The sequence below is a fragment of the Venturia canescens genome, chromosome 11, assembly GCF_019457755.1.
Source record: "Venturia canescens isolate UGA chromosome 11, ASM1945775v1, whole genome shotgun sequence".
Taxonomy (NCBI): Eukaryota; Metazoa; Arthropoda; class Insecta; order Hymenoptera; family Ichneumonidae; genus Venturia; species Venturia canescens.
In genome coordinates, this window is record NC_057431.1 from 9,660,675 (window position 1) to 9,676,361 (window position 15,687).

Below are 15,687 nucleotides of genomic sequence, written 5' to 3' on the forward strand. Positions count from 1 at the left end.
CGAAAAATCGTATCTAGAAAAAATGTCCGGATGCATATGAGCATGCGTGCGTGCGTGTGTTATGGCACTGCAAAATTAAAACGCTTATAACTCGGAAACGGTTTGAGATACAGGGCTACCGTTTTGCACAGATGTTAATCTATACAAGCTCTTCATTCTCTGATAATTTTGTAAGAATTTGTAATAAAAAAATACGAATCCTGCAACGTTTTGAAATTTTCATAAAAAGGGTATCTACGCTCTAACTTTCGAAAATTTTAAGATTTATTAATAATTTTTTTTTTTATAAATAGACTATCGTAATAGGAAGGTTGGTATTGAATTTGGAGAATATCGGTTGAGCGGTTTAAATTTTATGATTTTTTGAATTTTACGAAAATATGAGTTTTTCAAAAAATCGTTTAACCGTTTCAATTTTTAGAAATTTTCAAAGATATTGTGTATAAGTCTGTACTTTCTCTATACTTTCCAGCAAAGTTGTCGGAATTATTTAATTTCAATGTAAATAGAAAAACGATGAAAATTGAAAGTTGCAAACTGTTTTTTCTGATGGCTCGTCATTTAGTTTTTTTCAAGTGAATTTAAACAAAGAGATAAATTAAAGTTCGTAAAAGAAGGTAGGGAAAATACATTATTTTCTTGTATACAAAAAAAATGCTGGAAATAAAAATTTACAAATTGCTTCCTCAAGATGGTCAAGATGCACGATGCTCGAAGTTTCCTCTATGAGGAAGCCAAAATGAAAAATATAGCACCTCATAGCGTAAGCTTTAAGCATCGTGCATCTTGACCATCTTGAGAAAGCAATTTGCAAATATTAATTTTTTTACTAAATTTTTCTCAAATTTTTTACAACGAAATTTTAATGTTTTGCTATGAAAATAATTCAAGAAGGACGAAGAGAAAGATTCGTTTAAAGGACTCAATATAGAGTGAGAAACACTTGGAAGATCTACGTCATTTTGCGATAACGAAATAAATCATTGTGGAGAAAAATAATAACGCAATCGGACAAAGCGAATCCACCAATCGTCACGTACTAATCTCGTTCCTTCGAAACAATATTATTATCGCGATGACTCACAAACTCGAGTCGATTAGTGACAAAACTATGATCGAGGCAATGTTTCATGCACGCGCGAGTTTTAAAAATTTCCACGGTTTTCATCAACTATTCAAACGGATCGAGTTTTTTTCAACATCCTTGATTTATTCGGTAAAATTTCTTAGAATTTTTTCAACCAAAGCAATCTTGATGAGGCCTTGAAATGCACTCGATGCAATTGTTCCTTTCGGCTATTTCGTTTCTGCCCCCCGAATTGAAAAAATTAGCATGAGAATAAGGTTGCACACGATTTCAGGAATAGTTACCTCATACGGTACTGCGTCGTTAAACGTTTTCGATTATTGGAAAAATTATATTGTTATCGAATTCATACGAAAAAATGATCAGGTGGTGGTGGTAAGCAATCGTGCTTCTTTAGAAACCGATTTTTTTCTATTACGTAGCTTCTACCGTTGCTGAATCTATCCCGTTCGGAGTCGAAAACTTTTGCGTAAGTAGAAAAATATATTTAGTATTAGCAAGGGAATTTAATCAAATGATTATTTAGTGAAATAGAAATTAAGCGCATCACCGTATAATATAATTTTGTCATTTTATAATCTAATATAATATAATATAATATAATATAATATAATATAATATAATATAATATAATATAATATAATAATGTCATTTTACGATAACGAAATAAACAATTATGAAGAAAAATAATGACGCAATCGGGCACAGCGAATCCATCAATCGTCACGTACTAATCACGTTCCTATCAAACAATATCATCGACAAAACAGTAAATATATTTAGAAGTTTAGAAGTATTTAGAAGAAACAAAACCATCCAACGATTCCGCACACACATCGAAGTCTGTACGGATTTGTTTTTATTATCATGATCTTCTGTATTGATGCCTGTAAATTGCCATGAAATATATTAACAAATTTATAGAATTTTCTTGAAAAAAAAAAAAAAAAAAAAAAAAATTATAAAAAAAGGTCATGCGTCAACATACCGTGACTAGTTATGGTGTTGTCGGGTCATGATGTACCATAATGTACCTATAACATTTAAGGATGTGTGTGATATGTAAAAGTTATACACGTAGAAATGCTAAAATTCGAGGAACTTTGAAACCTACTCCCATAATTCATGGAAATAATGAAAAATTAAAGCCTCCCCAACGGAATGTCATTTTTGATGATCAACTGAAGCAGCCCGGACGAAAAAACAAAAATTTATCATCGTTTTTCAAAAAAGTAAAAAAATTGACACGATTTTCATACGCTGCCGACACGAACCGAGTTATTTTCATCAACGTTTCTACTTTAAATTTAAAGAATTACCATGAAAATAAGCTCGCCCACGATTTCAAGAATAATAGTTACCTCATAGTAACGCGTCGTTCGATGTTATCAATTATTGGAAATATTTTTATCGAATTCATACGAAAAATCACCAGGTGATTTGAATTTCCAATCGAATATTATGGTGAAAAATCGTGCTGCTTCAAAAGCTACGTCACATATCTCAAACAAAACGTTGCGAAAAATTCGTGGCACGAGTTCATTTAATTTCCACAAAATTACTGGGCCTTTTGCCTTTTAATAAAGTTTCGTTTTCAATTGCAGTTGCATTCATGATTCCAATAAACTCACACGGAGTTCCAACAGCATGGCCGTTAGTATAGACCAGATCCGAGAATCAGCGCTCACCTTCTCGATGAAATACTATAAAGTACGTATGTTTTGGTGAAGTTATAAATGATTTAGGATCAAGCGATGATTCAACGAACTACTTAAAAATAAAAATCCGTTCGGAATCGTACAAATTTAATTTGTTCACGCGGGTTATCAAATCACTTGGAATCGTTTTCAAATGATTATTTGTCCCAAGGATGGTGGCAGTTGTAAAAATTCACAGCGATGCACAGCCACGAGGTGTTCGAAATTGTGAAGCATAAAAGCTGACGATGATTTTTCAATACGATTTTTTTTCTATTTCAAACAAACAGGCGCTTCGTGATCAGTGCATTCGACAGGCGCTTCGTGATCTCGAACAATCGAAATTCAAAATGATAGCGCCCATGAACGCTTTCATGTTGACATCTATTTTGGCTTACGGAGCTACTGATGAAAGTACGACGCAAACATTATACCTAGAAAAGGCTGGCTTCAGTGAGAAAATCGAACTAGAACGTGCAAAAACCGCTTATCTAGGGGTGTGGCTACTTCTAGAGGTGAGTAAAAATCAATTTCATAATTGATTGTTTCCATTAAGGGCAATCGAGCGATACGCAGTGTCTGAGTATGTAGAAAAATCAAGCTCAAATTCCTGAATTGCGAATTCTGTCAAAAATATTAAGACTACGAGGGTATGAAGAATAATAAAAATAAGAAATTTTTTTGAATTATACAATTCTGGGTGCGGCACTTGTTCAAGATGGCATGGTAGCATGTATCAAAATGCTGAAAATTAAGGAGTTTCGGTACAAAAGTCAAAATATTAAGAAATTGATCAAATTTGGTGATAATGTTCTTCAACATCAAGTGCGAAAACACAAATTTTTTCAAAATTTTCTTCTACTTAGTTATCGAGTAATTAGGAATTAAAGCAGATTTCTTATGCCCGGAATGTATACCTATATATATGGAAACTCTATGCTTATACACGTAAACTTTAGTGATCAATTACTCGATAACTGTGTAGAAGAAAAATCTTAAAAAATTTGTATTGTCAAATTTGGCACTAAAGAATACACTCCCGTCCAAAAGTTTGAGCTCACCCGTCGAAATTTCTACCTACACTTAAAGTTTGATAGCTCAATCAAAAAATAACCGAATTGAATTTAACAAATGCCACTTTAAAGAGGACAAATTAAGCTTCAATTTGCGATCCCGTAATATTTTTTATAATTTTTTTTTTAGCCGGTACGCTTGTTAGGACAGCGCTGTTTTTCGACAAATTTTTGGCCTTCTTAAACAGGCTGCCTATCTAGTAGAAATTTTTTCCTCTACTTTTCTCCATGACAGCTTTGAAGGGGATAGAAAAAGCTTCAATTTTGTTTTTTAAAAAATACCATACGATTTTTTTTCGCAAAGTTATCCTAATTTTAGCTAAAAACGAGGAATTTGAAAAATTGTTGTGTATCTCAAAAACTTTGGGGGTTCAGAAGAAATGTCAAAGGAGTAAAAAGTTGTGTCATTTTATAATAAACTTGCTGTAATTATTTTAGATTTTTTCGTTGAAATTTTTTTTTTCGATCTTTCTGGTCGGGACCCGACTGACAGAAGCGATTTATCTCGAGAACGATGGGGTTTGCGATAAAATTTCAAGAGAGAAGATAGATTCAGATTGTAATTTTAAACTGATTGACATTTTTCAAATTTTTTTATTGATGTTTTTCTAGAATAAGCGAGGTGCTTCTTTCAGATTTTATCGCAATCACCATGCTATGTAAATAAAAAAAAATAGTTCAACAAATCGCTTACCTTGTTTACACCTGTTTCTCATAGAAAAAGCAGCCACCTCTGGCTTTGAGGACTGTATTGACGATTCGTGGCATTCGTTGGTCTTCAAGCTTTCGCCACAAATCACTGGCAGAGGAAGAGCACACGATTGGATTTGGGTTAGGAGATTGTGGTGGCCAAAACTAGTTGAGAATCACTCCATTTTTTTCGAGAGCACGTTCTTCTGACGCGAACTTGTCATTGAGAACCAATAACTCAAAATTTACATCATCCGTCCACAGAACATTCCTTCAGTGATTCACTGTCCATCCTCAATGTTTCAGTACCCATCGGTACCTTTTTTTTCATTGACTGGACGCAGTAGCGGTTTTTTTTTACAGTATCGCACTCCCACAGTTCAGCCTCCAGCAATCTTCCTTTATGGTCAACATTGATATCGAGATATTGCTGATGTCAATGAATTTTGCTTCAAGTTCACTGGCTGCCAATCTTCGATTCTCTTGCTCACGAGAATAATGTTTTTATCTTCCGGTTACGTAGTCACTTTTGACCTGCCTGGACGATGACCATCGTAGGAATTGGTTTTTTCAAGTCGCTAAAGTGTTGTTCGAACTCTGTTATGTAAAATACTAATTTTTTCGAGAATTTTTTGTAGCGACGTTCGCCCATTATTTAATAAAAATATGTTACTGCATTTTTCTGCAGGAGTCCATTCTTTTTGTGATTTTAGTGATAATTTTCAATCGGATTTTTATGGAAAATAGTGTTGGTGAATTTTATTCATTGTACACACGATTCGAAATATTCATAAAACAGATTTGCTTCTTGGAAACGTTGAGCATATTTCTCTACAAAAATGTAAACAATGCCGGGACGCGCAAAGAACGACAAGCTCCGATACTTATTATTTTGAACGGTGAAGTAACTTATATCGATGTAAACATTCTTCTGCAGGTCAAGGTATCGGATCTCGGCATTGTTTACATTCTTTGTGAAATATGCTTAACGGTGTCAGAAAGCAGATCAGTTTTGTGAAAACTTCGAACGTGTGAGTACGTGTGCATAAAATTCAGCAACTCCGCTTTCTATAGAAATCCGATCCAAAATTGGCAATAAAATCGCGAAATAATGTCTCGAAAAAAAGAGATTCCTGTTGAAAAACGCAGCGGTATAATTTTATTATATCATAGGCGAATGTCGCTCCGAAAAATCGCAAAAGAGCTGAAAATATCGTACTGCGGAGTTCGAACAACTGTTCAACGATTTAAAAAAACGGGCTCCTATATCGATGCTCATCGTTCAGGCCGGCCGAAGGTAACGACTTCACAAGAAGACAAGCACGTCGTTCTCATGAGTAAGAGAAATCGGAGATTGACGGCCAGCGAAATCAGGGCAAAAATCGCGAACACCAGGAAAACTCCGGTATCGGTGACAACAATAAAGCGACGATTGCTGAGTGCTGGACTGAGGGGTTGCGTTGCGGTAAAAAAACCGCTTCTGCGTCCAGTAAATAAAAAAAAAAGATATCAGTGGGCGCTGAAACACAGAGGATGGACAATAGACCAATGGAAAAAGGTACTGTGGACGGACGAGTCGAAATTTTTAATTTTTGGTTCTCAACGACGAGTCTACGTCAGGAGAACGTGCTCGGAGAAAATGGCACCTCAATGTTTACTGCCTACCGTGAAACATGGAGGTGGTTCGGTCATGGTATGGGGCTGCTTTTCTGGACACGGTCCCGGCGATTTAATAAAAGTTGAAGGGATCATGAAAAAAGAGCAATACCATCAAATCCTGATCAGGCATGCAATTCCGTCAGGTCTCAGGACCATCGGCCGCGAATTTGTAATGCAACAAGACAACGATCCCAAACATAGTTCCCTCCTTTGTCGAGGATATTTAGAAACCAAGGAAAAAAATGGAGTGATTGTTAACATGACTTGGCCACCACAATCTCCTGATCTAAATCCGATCGAGCTTTTGTGGGAGGAGCTTGATCGGAAAATTAGAACGATTTGCCCTTCCTCTGCCGGTGATTTGTGGCGAAAGCTTGAAGACGCTTGGGTGAATCTGGATCCAGCTATAATCGACCAATTGATCGAGCGCATGCCACGACTCGTCAACGCAGTTCTCAAAGCTAAAGGTGGCTTTTTCGATGAGAAACAGGTGTAAACAAGGTGAGCGATTTGTTGAACTATTTTTTTTTATTTACATAACATGGTGATTGCGATAAAATCTGAAAGAAGCACCTCGCTTATTCTAAAAAAACATCAATAAAAAAATTTGAAAAATGTCAATCAGTTTAAAATTACAATCTGAATCTATCTTCTTTCTTGAAATTTTATCGCAAACCCCATCGTTCTCGAGATAAATCGCTTCTGTCAGTCGGGTCCCGACCAGAAAGATCGAAAAAAAAAAATTTCAACGAAAAAATCTAAAATAATTACAGCGAGTTTATTATAAAATGACACAACTTTTTACCCCTTTGACATTTCTTCTGAACCCCCAAAGTTTTTGAGATACACAACAATTTTTCAAATTCCTCGTTTTTAGCTAAAATTAGGATAACTTTGCGAAAAAAAATCGTATGATATTTTCTAAAAAACAAAATTGAAGCTTTTTCTATCCCCTTCAAAGCTGTCATGGAGAAAAGTAAAGGAAAAAATTTCTACTAGATAGGCAGCCTGTTTAAGAAGGCCAAAAATTTGTCGAAAAACAGCGCTGTCCTAAAGAGCGTACCGGCTAAAAAAAAAAATTATAAAAAATATTACGGGATGGCAAATTGAAGCTTAATTTGTCCTCTTTAAAGTGGCATTTGTTGAATTCGATTCGGTTATTTTTTGATTGAGTTATCAAACTTTAAGTGTAGGTTGAAATTTCGACGGGTGAGCTCAAACTTTTGGACGGGAGTGTATGTTCACCAAATTTTATAAAATTCTAAACTTTTTGAAATTTTTTATGTTTTTAGCATGGTTTAGCATGGCAACATTGTATCCCCTGTACCGAAACTCCTTAAAATTTGCAAATTGCGTCCTCAAGACACAATATCTTACAAAATTTCCAAAAATTCAAGCGGTTAGACGATTTTTTGAAAAACTCATTTTTTCGTATAATTCCAAAAATCATAAAATTTAAACCGCTTAACCGATATTTCCCAAATTCAATACCAACCTTTCTATTGTGATAATCTATTTATATAAAAAAAAAAAAAAAATCAGTAATAAATCTTAAAATTTTCGGAAGTTAGAACGTCGACACTCTTTTTTTGAAAATTCCAAAACATCATAGAATTCGTATTTTTTTTACAAATTCTGACAAAATTATCAGAGAATGAAGAGCTTATATAGATTAACATCTGTGCAAAACGGTAGCCTTGTATCTCAAACCGTTTCCGAGTTATAAGCTTTTTAATTTTGCAGTGCCATGACACACACACACGCACACGCACGCGCACACACCCGGACATTTTTTCTAGATATGATTTTTCGATGTTTTGGGACATTTTGAACACGTTGACATTGAAAAGTGAAAAAAAAAAAATTTTCATCGTCACATAACTTCCTCTATGAGGAAGCAAAAAAGAGGGATTTTGATGCAAATTGGGAGATACGTTGGACAGTATGTAAAATTTTTGTTCGCGAAATTTGCAGTGATTTTACCGTACCGTTTGTCTGGAATGTGCAAAAAAAACTAATAAACGAAGTTTGTCTCTCTCTTCTGGCGGACACAGCTTCAAACGCGGCAACGTCGCATCGATCAACGCGCACTCTCGTGGTATCTTATAAACAGTGCGACTTACAGCTTGTCATCGCGCTTGCGAGTAGAGCAGCCAACAGCCAAAAATTGAAACCATAACCCTGCATTGCTGCTATCAAAGCAAATGTTCGATATTTTCAAATATAAAAAAAGAAGCTTTTTTGTTTCGCCAACATTAGGAAGAATTAGGAAGTTGAAATAGTTATTTTTTCATGTAAAAGTACATAGTTATCATTTTTTAATGTAAATTGAAAAGCAGAAACTAAATTCACGTGCAGTTGGTAAGACGAGACGCTTTCCATGTTAAAGCATAGGAGTACCCCTCTCACCGCCTGCCTCGCAAAAGAGGTACCGTTCTACCTTAAGGTAGATCATGCCCGAAGGATCGTATTTTATAGGCGTCTAAATTGTAAATAAATTTTTTCAACTTATTTTTTGGTGAATGAAATTACACAAGCCATTAATTAATCGGGCATCCACACTGGACGAACCCAAAATTTCATTTGTCCCTGGCTACTAGAGCTTTTTTTATGTCAAAAGTTACATTAGAGAGGGCAAAGGGAAAACACAAAGGGAAATGGATCAAGAAAAAAGTATTAATTAAAAGACAGAAGGCTATAGCAGAAATGGGCCAAGCCAGGAAGAATCAAAATGCCGAAATAAGCAGATGTGAGATTATACGAGTGCCCATAACCAATTACGTTCAATCATTAACGTAATATATTTTTATTACTAGTAAGACAATCGTCTCGAATTTTTCCCCAGACCTTCGTTATATACTTCACTGTTATTGTGTACGTTTTTCATAAACTTCGTAAGAAGCGTTCATTCGTTATATGGAAAGATAAAAGATTTTTTACGCATAGTCCCTATAACCCTGTGTATTTTTCTTCATATTTAAACACGTTTAACTCAATAACCAATGAGACGAATCCTTTGAAATTTGACATGCGTGTCAGTCAAACAGTCATTTAAGCTTTGTGCAAATTTCAAGATTTTCTTAAGGAAATCGTTTCATGCGAGAACTACCTTAATCCTGAATTTATTACCATTCGGATGAAGAAAAAAGAAAAATATGACACTTGCGCTTAATTTTCACCTATTATTGAACATTTAATAATACCGTTCAAAAATTAAAAAAAAAAGCGACGAAACGAATTAAGAAAAAGAAAAAACGTCATTCACCCCCTTCGAAATTCGGCCATTAACGGTCGAATTATCTGGTTTTAATCACCCTTGAAAAAATTATTATATCAGGCGAAATATAAAAGCTACATGCTCTAAAATTTGGGCCACAGATATCGTAGTAAATCAAATGATACTATTTGAAATGTCATTTTAAAGATTTAGCCTCAATTGATTTGTTGCAAATATCGCAGGACTGCGGTTTCACCTTATCGACGGAAGTTGCGCATACTTCTAAAAACAAGCCAATCGATGGGTTTAAATGGGCTCAAGAAAATTTGAGGGTATCTTACAAGGAAGTCGCGGCCATAGCAGGTAAAGAATCGATCTAATTATCGAAGATTTATTTTATCGGAATAAACGAAATTTTAAATTGTCTCAACCGAACGAGCTGTTATTCAGTCAAATAAAAAATGGTATTCAAGTGCATCTAATACCTCACACGAATAGTTTTCTAGGTGATCTTGGATGAGAAAATACTAGAATCGAGATGAAAAAAAGGGGATATTACGATATCTGTGGCTCCAAGTTTTGGCCATGTAGTCTTCATATTTGGCCCGAAATAAGACTTTTTTAAAGAGTAAAAAAAATCGAAATTCGGCTTTTAAGGGGGTGAAACAGAGATTTTAAATTTTTTCTAAGAGAAAGTATTTTTTGGCAGATTTCCTTGAAATTCGGCGTTTATATTCTAGAATATATGAGTAATTTAAAAAGTGTTCGGCAGTTATTTGGAACTTATCGAAGGTGTTGCAGACCCACTCAACGATTCCGCACACACATCGAAGGTGCTTCAGACCCACCCAACAATTCCGCACACACATCGAAGGTGCTCCAAACCCACCCAACGATTCCGCACATACATCAAAGGTGCTTCAAACCCACCCAACGATTCCGCACACACATCGAAGGTGCTTCAAACCCACCCAACGATTCCGCACACACATCGAAGGTGCTGCAGACCCACCCAACGATTCCGCACACACATCGAAGGTGCTCCAGACCCACCCAACGATTCCGCACATACATCGAAGGTGCTCTGTGCGCGTCGTCGCGAGTTGGCTACCGCCACACAAAAATGGTGATAAAAATTTTAAAAAACATTTGCCGCGGTTGAAATTTTAGGTGTGATCTTGTTTTAACCTCTTTTTTATGTGTGCAAAAGCTGGGTGTTCAAATCGAAGTGTCCCTTTCGGAACTATATCCGTGAACGCAACCATCAACGGGGGGTCGGGGGGGCGAAGCCCCCCGCGGGGCAGAACCCCCGAAAGAACACATTTAATTTGCAAATTTTTTTTAAACAATTTAGGTACCCCAAATAATATAATACGCAAACTTCATGTCTCTCATTTTCCCCCCTCAAAGGCCGAGTTCCGATTATCTTTGTTTAAAAAAGTTTGCATGGTCAGAATTAGCGACCACAAATAATATACATTATAAAAACGCTGCAATTTTGAAACCACTCTATCACCCCCTTAATGGTCGAACTTGGATCTTGAGTAAATAAAAAAAAGTCTGATTTTCGATGGAATATAGACGCTGTATCGTCAGAATTAGGGACCACAAACATTATAATGCTTCAACTTTCAACCCCCTGTTTCACCCCTTAAAAGGCCGAATTTCGATTTTTGTCACTCTTGAAAAAAGTCTTATTTTGGGCCAAATATAAAGACTACATAGTCAAAACTTGGGGCCACAGATATCGTAATACTGCCGAAAAAAAATAATAATAATTTCATTCAACAAATTCCTAGTTGAACCTGCTCCATGTTTTTTATCTTCTTTTTTTTTAATTTTTATTCAAATTATTAGAGTAAATATACTACCCTGAACAAGGAATGGAGAATATTTTAATTTATTTTCATGTTCACAACGTCTCTTGTGAGTTAAACCAAATAAAAATATTTTTATTTAAGGAGAAGAAAATGTGGTTAGCATTCATAGCAAATTGACCTTCAGACCAATTTGGAAATACCCATTTGACGTAAATAACACAAAATCAATGAAGTTTCATCAAGATGGAGCTGAAACAATAATGGTATCGGTGATGGTTAGAAAAGGATTGTATCACGTGGATTATCTCAATGATTTCAATGCGAAATTCGTTGAAATTCCTTTGCAGGTAAACATCTTTTGGGAGTGCAGTTCATTGGCTATTTTGTATTTGCATTCGACCAAGTAGAATTAGGGCATCGTGGAATCGTTGATCAATGTTTATAATCAAATTTTCCAGTTCTGCCAAGTTTTGACTATTTTAACTCATTAAGGCTCAAATGAACGGAATTCAAACGTTGACTTTGATTCTTTAGAATACTCACAAAAATGAACATTTTAATAGGCAAATGGTCATTTCTTATGTTTTCAGGGTCACTCTTTCGAATGCCGCTGATAAAATTTTGGAAAAAAAAAACATTTTATCATACTTTTTTGAGGAAACGTGAAAAAAAACAGGATTTTTCATCGTTTTTCTTTCAATTTCTTTATTTTCCAATGGGAAAACATTTCTTTATCATTCCCAAACTTATTAGAAAAGTGGTTCCGATACTCGGACAAGAAGATCCTGCCTTAGGACAAAAAATTCCATGATGGTGTTGTCAAAATGGCGGCTGAAGTGATGAGTTTTCATTTCAATGGATGATTACGAATATTTATCGGTTTGGTATCGTATTTTTTAAGAGAAAGTAACATTTATTGGGGTTTTGGAGTCGTTGATAACAATCTCGATGTCAAAATAGTGAAATTCAAGATGGTGGCTTTTTGTGCTCAAATTAGTTGTACATTAAGCGTTTCCTTAAAAAAGTATGATGAGATGTCTTTTTTCCAAAATTTTCTCTGCGGCATTCGGAATAGCGACCCTAAAAACATAAAAAATGACTAATTTGCCTGTGAAAATGTTCATTTTTGTGAGTATGCTAAAGAATCAAAGTAAACGTTTGAATTCACTTCATTTGAGCCTTAATGGGTTAATCGCCTTTTTAAAATTATTCTTTTTCAGTATTTCCTTTTCGTGCGTTTTCGATCATTCGATTTGTCACTTCGGTTGAACGTTTATGCTAATTTTCCATGTTTTTCGTCATAATTATTTGGAACATTCTCAATTTAAATGACTTTCCAACGCGAATGCACCATTTGGAACAAAAATCTTTTCGAATAGTAGTCAAACATTATTCAATTCACATCGCTCTTTTTTTTTTTATAAAATCAACCGCATCCTTACTTACAGCACAACTTTGGCAATTATAAATTTACAATGTTCATAATAGTAATGAACAACAATTGCCCCAACGACGCCCACACTTTTCTACATGAAATTTCTAAAATGGATATGAACAAGATCTTCTTAAAATCATGGAGTCGTACCGAAATAACACTCTATCTTCCAAAACTCAAGGCCGAATCAATGATGTGTCGTGTTTATTGTGACGAGTTGCTCGAGGTACGTATTTTTTTTAGCTCTCATTCAATGTTTCTTCAGCTCTGCGGTCACTTTGTGCGTTTCAACGATAGAACGATTCCGTATAATAATACTTTTGCCGTTACGGTTTTCATCGGCGACACGTCAATATAACATAACGTTAAAATAACTCGAGACAAAATAACATACAAAAATAAGACACAACAGAAATACAATAGAACAAAAATAAAACGCAACAAAAATAACAACACGTTGGGACAAAATGTCCGATTAAGTGTCCCGAATCCACCGAAGATTCCGCACACATATCAAAAGTGTTCCGACACACGCGCAATCGAGTACGCATCGATTCCATTTTCATCGATTTTATTATTATTGAACACGAAAATCGACGACCTATTATGTTGAAAAAAAAATAAAAAATAAAAAAATATGTCAACTTACAATATTCTCTGAAATGCTATAATTAATTAATTATTAAAGAGACAAATTTTTAAAATTTTCGAAAACAGTTGGAATAAACGCTATCGCTCCGGTAAAGACTTTCTGGCAGCGACTCATCGCATAACATATAAAATGTACTTGTCTCAGAGTCGCTGTCGCGACTCTGTGACAAGTACCAATGTTATTTTAACGTGTTATTTGACGTTATGTTATATCGACATATTCATCGTGGATATTCATCAGAGAGAAATTTTTACAGAGTATTTAACTATTATAAGAGAATAAAAAAAAAAGGATTTTCAAAAATGGCAACAAGAGTCTTAAAAAAAATAAAAAAAGTATTACAACTTGGGAATGTGAAAAAACGTTGTCAACGATGATTTATCAGGTTGCTGCTTACTTATCTGCGAGTATGTACGAAATGAAAAAGAAAAAAATTTTAAATTTTTCGACATTTCGATTGCTTGGAAGTTTTTTAGGGACTTCGGGAAATTGAGGTTTCTCGAAAAATTGCAACTCTCCAAAAATATGAAATGAAAATCTAATAATTAGATTGCATGTTTCTTTCGGTTGGTATTATTTGATAAAATGAATATATTTGCAGCGGGGTGCTCCGTACACGTGCACCGATGCGGCGCACTGTGATGATCTGGTATTTCCAACGGGTACAAGCGAATTCGGATCAATGTTTTCAGGAGCTCCGTCCATAAAGACTTTTGTATCAGCTTCTGCTCTCATCAACGAGACAGGCACTGTTGACTCGAGTAATTACTAATAATGATTTTATTATTCGCTCTGAACAAGTGAAAAAATCAACGAGCACTTTAAATAGAAAGAACAATGAGAGTAAAGAGTATTTTAAGGCACTTGTGCAGCATTATAGAGTGAAAAAAAAATTTCGAAATTTTCTTTACAATCGACGATTAAAATAATCTTGATGGATTTACGTAATTTGGATTTTTGTTTGTTACACAGCCGAGACTAGGAAGAGACGAGCTACCACCGGGACTCCAGTCATCGGGAGGGTGCCCCACGACACTGAGGCGGAACCGTTTAAGGTGAATCGTCCTTACATGATGGTGATCGCCGCGAGAAACATTTGGGCCTCAGAAGACGTCGTTCCTGTATTTACTATCCAAATAACTGGCCGGTAAGAAAATAATATACATTTATTTAAACATCGATATAAGAATGATTTTCGTTGTTAAAATATGAAAATATTATTTGCTAAAATGAGTAGCGGCTTGAGCTGAGCAACACACTTTATAAGGTGAATTTGTAAGTGAATTTTTTGACTGAGCAGATAACGTTTTTGCTCAAGCCCGATGTCAGAGTCCTCTTTGTAAGACTGATTTTTTTATTATTATTATTTTTTTTAAATGTACATCGCATTGAATTTTGTTCTTTTCAGGGAACTTGAAAAAAGCTTTGTGAGCAAAGGCCACCCAGCTCCCGGTAAGCCCAAAAAAAGTGGATTCTGTGTGGTAATATAATGGACAATTAACTTTTACGCTCGCAGCATTCGCGTAGCAAGTATTTCAACAACCATGCGTTACGCTAGCAAAGGAAACGATTACCGAAACTAAATTGCGAGTCAAGCTTGTCCATTACGTAGTAAAAACAAATGATAAAAATCATTGTATATTTACTTCAAAATAAACTCGGTTGCCCATACCGTTTTTCAAATATTACTGCGTAGAATAAAAACTAATACCAACGAAAAACGAAAAAATAAACGACGCTACCTTCGCACATCGTAGCAACCAGAAGATCCTGCTTGAAAATTTCGGATTTTATAAAATGACTGCTGGTTCAACTACTGATATTTAAAATACGTTGAAATTGTCAAAGACGAAAATAAAAGAAAATTTAATCTAGAATCTTGTATTCTATTCATTTATTTATTTTTTATTCTATTATAGTATGGGGCAAAATGGACACTTAAGGATTTAAGCAAGTTTCATTGATGAGCATATGGTCATTCAACTATTTTTGAGCCCCAAAATTGATGCCCAATCCTTGTTTCCCGAATGTCGCAAAAAAAAAAAAAAAAAAAAAAAAAAAATCGGGGCAAAACGGACACAGCCCCTCAGAGGCATAGAAATCGAAATATCGAAATTTTTCGAAATGTAGCAGTTTGGCAGACAGAAAAAAAAGCTCACCAAGACAGCCAAGTCCTCGTCTTTTGAATACGTTTCTTGCATTTTTTGCGAAGGGTTATATTCGACGTCCTCCGAAGATTGGATTTACTGTGTAACATGCAAAAAATGGGCACACACTTTGTGTGCAGGTGTTGAAGACGAAGATGTCAGCTATGAGTGCAATTTTTGTAAAAAATAAATAAAAAACCTTTTTTTCTT

At 35.1% G+C, this 15,687-nt stretch overlaps 1 protein-coding gene and 1 long non-coding RNA gene across 3 annotated transcripts; one reads left to right on the top strand and one right to left on the bottom strand.

Moving 5' to 3' along the window:
• The first annotated feature begins 869 nt into the window (after positions 1-869).
• On the top strand, positions 870-15,207 carry LOC122418170 (uncharacterized). 2 transcript variants are annotated; one of them, XM_043432233.1, is made up of 10 exons: positions 2,096-2,121; positions 2,449-2,522; positions 2,692-2,797; positions 3,075-3,299; positions 9,666-9,786; positions 11,385-11,590; positions 12,692-12,904; positions 13,932-14,091; positions 14,303-14,477; positions 14,739-15,207. In XM_043432233.1, the coding sequence occupies exons 1-10, from the start codon at positions 2,116-2,118 to the stop codon at positions 14,818-14,820; spliced, it is 1,368 nt and encodes a 455-aa protein (XP_043288168.1). In that variant the 5' UTR covers positions 2,096-2,115; the 3' UTR covers positions 14,821-15,207. The 2 variants fall into 2 exon arrangements, with proteins under 2 accessions (XP_043288169.1, XP_043288168.1); XM_043432234.1 differs by lacking the exons at positions 2,096-2,121; positions 2,449-2,522 and adding an exon at positions 870-1,556.
• Positions 1,848-5,892, bottom strand: LOC122418171 (uncharacterized). The gene is made up of 3 exons (XR_006262458.1): positions 4,552-5,892; positions 2,076-2,121; positions 1,848-1,974 (listed from the first exon to the last, which is right to left on the bottom strand). It is a non-coding gene; the product is annotated as an uncharacterized lncRNA (long non-coding RNA).
• Positions 15,208-15,687: the final 480 nt, after the last annotated feature.